We start from the raw sequence: 8,098 nt of genomic DNA, 5'->3' as shown, positions 1-8,098 counted from the left end.
TGGTCTTGATGAAAGCGGCAAACAAAATCAAACCTAACAAATCAAAATTATCTAGTTCTGATAACGTTGTTGAAGACTCTCAAGATGGAGGTTTAGTTGTATGCTGATGTAGGAACGACTCACGTTCACGTTGGATTAGTAGCCAAATATCGCTAATTTGGTGGCAGTTCTTCCATGATATTGGTACCAGGATGATGAAATGCCCTGGAAAATTCATTGTGTACCTTGAATAAACACAAAACCCCCGAATGTAGCAGCCGCAATGTGATCAATTGCCAAATATCACTAATTTGGTAGTTTCTTGGTGTTTCTGCCATCATATCTCAACGCAGGCTGGGAGGTCTTCCACCATATTGGTACCAAAACAATTAAATGCCCTCAAAGATTAACTATGTACCTTGAATGGCCAAAAAACCCCCAAATGCAGCAGCTACAATGTGATTGGTTGCCAAATATCACTAATTTGGTAGTTTCTTGGTGTTTCTGCCACAATATCTCAACGCACCGTGGTAGTTCTTCCATGATATTGGTAGCAAAGTAATCAAAAACCCTCAAAGATTCATTGTGTACCTTGAATAACCACAAAACCCCAGATACAATGTGATTAGTTGCCAGGTATCACTAATTTGGTTGTTTCTTGGTGTTTCTGCCACCATATTTCGATGCAGGCTGGGAGTTCTTCCATGATATTTGTATCAAAATAATCCAAATTCTCCAAAACTTTATTTTGTACCTTGACTGACCACAAAGCCCCCAAATGTAGCAGCTACAACGTGATCAGTTGGCAAATACCACTGATTTGGTAGTCTCCTGGTGTTTCTGCCACAATATCTCAACACAGCGTGGTAGTTCTTCCATGATATTAGACCCAAAATGATCAAATGCACTCAAAGATGCATTGTGTAACTTGAATGACCACAAAACCCCCAAATTTAGCAGCCACAATGTGATCTGTTGCCAAATATCACTAATTTGGTAGTTTCTTGGTGTTTCTGCCACTATATCACAGCGCAGCGTGGGAGTTCTTCCATTATATTGGGACCCAAAGTATCAAATGCCCTCAAGGATTCATTGTGTACCTTGAATGACCACAAAACCCCCAAATGCAGCAGCCACAATGTGATCAGTTGCCAAATGTCACCAATTTGGTAGTTTCTTGGTGTTTCTGCCACCATATCTCAGCGCAGTGTGGGAGTTCTTCTTTGATATTGGTACCAAAATAATCACATGCCCTCAAAGATACATCGTGTACCTTGAATGACCACAAAACCCCCAAATGTAGCAGCCACAATGTGATCAGTTGCCAAATACCACTAATTTGGTAATTTCTTGGTCTTTCTGCCACTATATCTCAGTGCAGCTTTGTAGTTCTTCCATGATATTGGTACCAAAATAATAGAATGCCCTCAAAGATTCATTATGTACTTTGAATGATGACAAAACCCCCAAATGTAGCAGCTACAATGTGATCAGTTGCCAAATCCAAGTCTATTAAAACCAGAGTTTTGTGGGAAAATAATTCAAGGGTTTCCCCTATTTTTTATCCACAAAACAACAAAGAAAGGGTTTTCCCTATCTTTTAATCACACAAAAGCAAAAAAGGCTTCCCCTATCTGAGGAAAGCCTCTGCAAAAAACACAACCTAGCCCAACACCAGCCAAAGCTGCTGCACCCAGGCCCATACTGCCGCCCAACTCACCGGATGGGTCAAACAGTATGTAAGGAAGGCCCCCAACAGCGCGGTGGCAATCTGCTAAGTGGGGGCCAGCTCTTTAACCCCCCAGGCTGTGCAAATGCAGATGCAGCAGCGGGAGAGCGTGAGACGCACCGCCAGCTGGAATTACAGACAAAACGGATGCGGCTGGGGGGAGAATCTGACTGGCCAGCTTGCGGTCTTATATACCCGAGCCCCCGCGGGCCTCTGGCTTTGAGTTGGACTTGCCGCCGCGTCCACAACAACACTGCCATGGCGAAAAAGCCACCGCCATGGAACCAATGCCACCACCAATATGTACAGCAAACGCAAATCAACACTGCCATGGCAAAAACGCCACCGCCATGGAACAAACGCCACCACCAACATGTACAGAAAACGCAGGAAACACGCTGGCCAAAGCCAAAACCTATTGGTGACCAGTAACATCTCCCCTTGATGACCGGTGTGGTGTTCAAATTGGTACAGGGCCTCAAGACTGTCCAAATCAACAAGTCATCAAGATCATCAACTTCAAGATTCCACCCCTCAAGATCAGCCATTTTCAGCTCTTCAAGATCCTCAAGATTCATTCTCTAGATTTCCATCCCCATCCCTTTTCTTTTCATTATTATTTAGTCCTAGTCCTCTTCCTGTTTCTTGGTCCTAACACATGTACTATGTGGGTTTATTATGATGTTTCATTTCTTCACTTTATCCTGTTTGGTTTCCTCTTTAAGCTTTGTTTATTCTTTTCTTCTGCTTGTGGTTTTGTTTTGTAGTTAGGGATGTGATGACATGTCCTGTGACATGTCACTCCCCAGAGTCCAAGTTCGAGTTTGAACTTGGAGGATGGGACAGCATGGGACTTGCTCTGATCCAAGAGAAATTCCATCACCCTCTTCTGATCCGCTGGCAGTATCCCCAGCACTATTCCTGATTCTTTATCCCTGATCCTGATCCATCATCATCATCTAATCCTCAACAAAACAACCACCACCAACGGTATTCCATCCCCGTCGTCTCTCAAAAATCCCCCCCCAACGCTATCACTTTTCGATCCACATCTCATTTGCCGGACCACCTTGAGGGCAGCCTCAACAGCACCCATCCCCTCAACGCTCTGCCTACCGCCTGGCACGGTAGGAGTTCCACATTTGGTCCCCCGAGCCGGGATCGAACCAGCGACCTCAAGATTTACAGTCTCGCTCATACGGATTTCGAGACGATCGGCGGTTGAGGCGCTTTCCTTTCCAAATTCCTTTCTTTTGGAGTCTTCTGGTTCCCTTTTGGGATCATCTCTTCTCATTCCTTTAGGTCTTTGTATTTGTTACGACTTCTCTCGGCGTCGTCAGGAGGTTGTTTGGGTATTTGCGAGGCAGGAAGGAACAAAAGTACGTTGCCTCCAGTTGTGTGCCTCCAGGGTCTCTCTACGCTGTCAAGGCATCACTCTAGCCACTCGGATCTCCTCCTTTCTCTTCTAGTTCTTAGCCGATCAAACTTGTCATGTCGGATGTTCGGCGGCCACCTCGGATGATCAAAATAGACAATGAAGATTGGGAACTCATATTTGACGGAACAAACGTGGAAATGTTTCTCGAGGAATATGAAACAGTGGCCAAAGAAATACGGTGCATCAGATTTTGACATGGCCTATCAATTTTGCTTCTTTATTGGATCACACAATGTTCGTGACATTGCTCAGACGCTGGACGGCTTTGAACCAAACGACTGGACAAGGCTAAAAGCATCAATCTTAACGTACTGGGGCCGAGTCGAAGTTCCCCAGTTCACTCTTCAAGACCTTGCTGATTTACTTCAGTCATGGATGGCAAAGGAGAGCACCTTTTCTGCTCAGGATTATGAAGAACTAGAGGCCAAGGCGGCTTCGCCGCTGCAAATTGGAGGTGCAATGTGCAATAATCAATTTCCAAGGAAGAAGTAAAATAAGGTGAACCAACTCCTTTTTCCAGACCACAAGTGGATATGGATGCTCATCCAATGAGCATAGTTTGAAGTGGCTAGGTGCCCCTCACATCCACTTTTGTGAGTCTTTTTTCAAGTTTTATCTCAAACACCAAGTGGCACAGGCACATGCAAGCCAATTTGAACTGCATCCCTTTTTCAGCTTAAATCTTTTGGCCAACAACCTTATTGAACACCAACCTGCAAAATTATAAGATACAAGAAATTTTGTAATATCTGTGCCAGAAGAATTAAAACATATATTCACCCTTCTGGTCTGTGTTCCAATGTATGGCCAAACTTCCACCACACCCAGGGCCAAATTCAACATGAGGCAGGCTGCTTTGATGTCTGTTCTAATCAGCTGATTATTTGTGCATCCTTTGTTGACACTATCTAAATTCAGCCTATTGATAATTCAGATGTTGATGAGTATACAAATTTTTTTCTGTTAATTCCCTCAGGCAGCTCACTCCACTTGTGACCAATGGACCACAGACATCAATCTAATATGAATAAATTTCTATCTTTAGCAGTTCAGGATATCATAGATCACAAGTTCAAAATCTTTAACCAGCATGGAAAACCAACAGGAAATGGCCACATGTGAAACAATGCAAAGATTCTTGTTGGAGTAAGTGTTGCTGAGCAGCTTGACTGAGCCCTTGCGGGAGCATCAGCTGATGCTCATGGGATAAGCGCAGTAGGAACAGCATCACCGGCACATTCTGCATGTTTGACTTCCTCCGCTCCAAGTGTCAGGTGGACTGAAATCCGGGCCACTCATCTGAAGCCCTCTTATGACAGGTATCATATAATACATTGATACAAGGCTCAGCCTGGGACCTTCAAAGCCAGAAAGCTCAAGCAGACGCACGGTTTAATCTTTCTCTCTCTCTATCTCTTCCGGAGCAAGCGGGATGGACAAACATAGGACAGTTTTTCTTCCTCTGTTTCTCATAAAACACTGTTGTCAGGAGGTTCAGCTATTCCCAATGCGGCTCAAGGATTGCTAGCAATTTTTGCTTGTAGATTCAGTCCAACTGCAACAACTTCAGACTGGATTGGGGAGCCAGCAAGCGGCAAGATTGGAAGTACAAATTGCAGGTCAAGACCCAAATTAAGGCTGTCTGATCCAGACTGAGCCTGCACCAAAGACTTCTTGAGGTATATGTGTCACAGCTTGTGTTGAAAGTAAGGCCAAGACAGAGACCTAAGGCTCTGCTGGATTGCCCAGTCCAGACTTCCCAAGTTTTCATGGCTGACAGAGTTTTCACCCAGGATGCATGTCAGCTTAATCATCAGATTTGGGGCAGGTGTTGAGGTGCTCTTGCGGGCTTTTGTGAGCAAGCGGAGACAAGACCGCTGGGACTTAGAGACAGGGATGAGTACATCTATATCAGTGAATCCCACCCCAAAGATTTGTTAAGCTTCAGAGAGAAGGAGAGAATTGAGGTTGAGATTGACCAGTCAGGGCCACCTTCCTCAACTTGATTGAGGACAAATTCAACCATCAAGCAGTTGAACTTGAGCCGGGGCAGGGGGTCCTTTGCTATCAGGGAGGCATTCTGGGAGCGGGCTTGTTGACGCCAGCGGCCTTCAGGTTGTTGACCAGCAGGAAAAGGCCTTTGCCTGGCCCAACCAGGATCAACCCCCCCGGCGCCCAAGTAGCTTGTTGCGTTTGTAGGCCAGCTTTTCCTTCTTTGTCGCCAGTAGCTGCTGGAGCGAGGCCATTGGCCAGCTTGGGTACAGGCCTGGTCGCTTGTGTCCCGCTGAATGCATCGACTCATTGTAAGCTCTCCAAGACTTGGCCCTTCTTGATTGAGGATTTTTTGAGGGCATGCCGACGGGAGCCCTTTTGAGGAGAGAAGCTAGACCTGGATGTAATGGCTGAGGAGGATATTTTTGAGACAGGAGATTTCAGAAGACAGGGTGGAGTTATAGTCGGCCATCCAGACAACAAACTTGGCTGCGTGTTGGAGGACGACGGACTTACTGGCGCCGGTCTTGATATCGCCTCTTCTTCCGCAGCCGCTGGTCTTGGACTTCTTGGCATTGTTCTGCTCGGACATTGGTGTGGCTGAGGGGCCGAACGGAGGCGGGTTGGGCGTGGCGATGGAGATACCCAACTGGGATTCCCCCGCTCAAAGGATCTCCACCAGGCTTCCAAAGCCGCCTTGGATAACATTTTGGCGCCGTTGTTTGGACATGATGTGGGTCGCTTTGACCGGCTTGGCGGCCGACACATCGGGTCCCTCTCTCCCAAAGGAGGAGGATCATGGGGTCCGGTAGCCTTGGATGGGAAAAGGGAGCTGCTCCGGGGGTGGCGGGATGCGGGTAGGGCTGCTGGATGGGATGCTGGCCGGGGTACTCGCCAACAGCCGGCTCAGGATTGATGCGGTTCCAGGAGTGCATCTCAACGTCCGGCTTGGCCTCCGGGCCTCCAATGTGGAGAGGTACTTCGGGGAGATGGCCGGGCTGGACGAGCGGGTCGATGGAGGGCTTGAACTTCTTGCGGCGCTGGGAATCAGGCTCTGGGTAGGTCAGATGCGAGTCGGACAAGCCCAAGGTGGTCTGGAAGGACTGCAACAACGGCCGACGAAGGTGGGGAAAATGTGCTCATTCCTTGCTCTAAACCCTCCAATATGTGCTGTAGAACTGTTTGGGCCTCAGAGATTCAGCCCGTACGTGGACCGACACCCGTGAAAACAACCGGGGTGCTGGATTCGGGTTACAGCTTTACTGGCCATTGCATTCAGGCTGTTTGCCATAGCCGTGCTGGTGGCGGTGTTCTGTGGCGTTGTCGCCATGGCGGTGTTGGTGGCGTTGTTTCCGTGGCATTGGTGTTGTGAGTACGAGTCCAACTCGAAGCCCAAGGGCCGCAGGGACTCGGGAATAACAAAAATGTATGTATATATAAGAAGAACTTGCCCGTCTGTTTGTCCCCCCAGGCGCATCCGTTTTGTCTGTAATTCCAGCTGGCGGTGTGTCTCATGCTCCCCAACTGCTGTATATGCATTTGCACAACCTGGGGGGTTAAAGAGCTGGCCCCCCACTAAGCATTCTGCCACCGCGCTGCTGGGGGCCTTCCTTACATACTGTTTGACCCATCCGGTGAGTTGGGCGGCAATGTGGGCCTGGGTGCAGCAGCTTTGGCTGGTGTTGGGCTAGGTTGCTAGTTGAGATTTTATTTTTATTTTTCAGTTTAATTTAGCCTGTCACAATATTTTTCATTCATGTATTTATTTAGTGGGGAAACCCTCACAATTTGTTTGTACTTTGTTGTCTTGTGGGGAAACTCCTGTCATTTTTTTGTAAATTTTGTTTATTGTAGGGGAAACCCTTGAATTTTTTTCCCGCAAAACTGTGGTTTTAATAGACTTGGATTTCATTGATCTTGGGACCCGATCGTTTCTAGTGTACTCAGCAACAAGCCCATTCAATCAATCGACAGGATCTCCAAAATGATTAAGTCCTTCAAACAGCGGCTGGAGAAGAAATTTAGCGTTCAGCCCTTGCAAGTCATTCCATCAACAACGGAGCCACCCTTGATTTGTTATTATTGTCACCAAGAAAAGCACGTTATGGCCCGTTGTTGAGATCTCCAGAAGGATAAAGATGATAACCTAGTCCAATAGCGTGGACGTGATTTCATGCTTCCAAACGGCACAATTATTGCTTTTGACTCAAGTCAACCTATTCATTGGGTTGTCACTTCTTTCCAGCCCTCACAAGCCTCTATTCAGTTTCAGTCTAAATCTGTGGTCCCCAGTCCGGAAGAAGAAGACCGGGGCATCGAGCCGGAACTTTTAGATCACTCAATCAAAGATCCTAGCCAAGCCGGAGGTTTGTTGACCAACCGGATCTCGCCGTCTCAGCGTTGCAACTCGCCATTTCTTGCTGAAGGGTCTCCATCTGATCCTGCCCGAAGACGGGATGAAGATCCTGAGTCTTTTGAGCCTCTTTCCATCGCTTTTAGCCCGTTCGCATCACCGCTTCTTGCCAAAACCTTTCGGTCCGATCCCTCCAAAAGGCGGCATGAAAATCAAAATACTCCCGCTATTGTTTCTACGACTTATCCCCCCGGTCTAAGCCCTTTTAAGGAATCCACGCGTGCAGCCCTTGATTCGGTGGAGGAAGAGACAAGTGCTAGTCCACAGCTTTTCGAGCAATTAACTGAAGTGTTAAGTCATCCTGGAGGCGCCCTGTTGGAATCAATGGCGTCGCCGGAGCATTCTGATCAATTGCTCATTGAGCTTAGCTTTGCTGAGGGTCCTCTACCCAATTTGAGCCTGTTGTCCTCGAATTCAGATGGCGAACTTCAAATTTGCTCAGATCTGGAAGTTGGCAATCCTTTGGACTCTGAATTCCCAATGATAACCCCGTCAGTCCGAAACGGAGCAAAAAGCGCTGATTTAGGCTTTCAGCCCTATCCAAACC

General features: G+C 47.3%; 1 protein-coding gene across 1 annotated transcript; it reads right to left on the bottom strand.

Annotated features, from left to right (window-relative positions):
* Positions 1-5,529: 5,529 nt before the first annotated feature.
* Positions 5,530-6,468, bottom strand: PtA15_16A236 (uncharacterized protein; the record flags this gene model as incomplete). Its single annotated transcript, XM_053163907.1, has 3 exons — positions 5,530-5,548; positions 5,655-6,241; positions 6,427-6,468. The coding sequence occupies 3 exons, from the start codon at positions 6,466-6,468 to the stop codon at positions 5,530-5,532; spliced, it is 648 nt and encodes a 215-aa protein (XP_053027885.1).
* Positions 6,469-8,098: the final 1,630 nt, after the last annotated feature.

This window comes from Puccinia triticina, chromosome 16A, assembly GCF_026914185.1.
Source record: "Puccinia triticina chromosome 16A, complete sequence".
Classification (NCBI taxonomy): domain Eukaryota; kingdom Fungi; phylum Basidiomycota; class Pucciniomycetes; order Pucciniales; family Pucciniaceae; genus Puccinia; species Puccinia triticina.
Note: the sequence above shows the minus strand (reverse complement) of the source record. Positions and strands in the feature narration are given on the sequence as shown.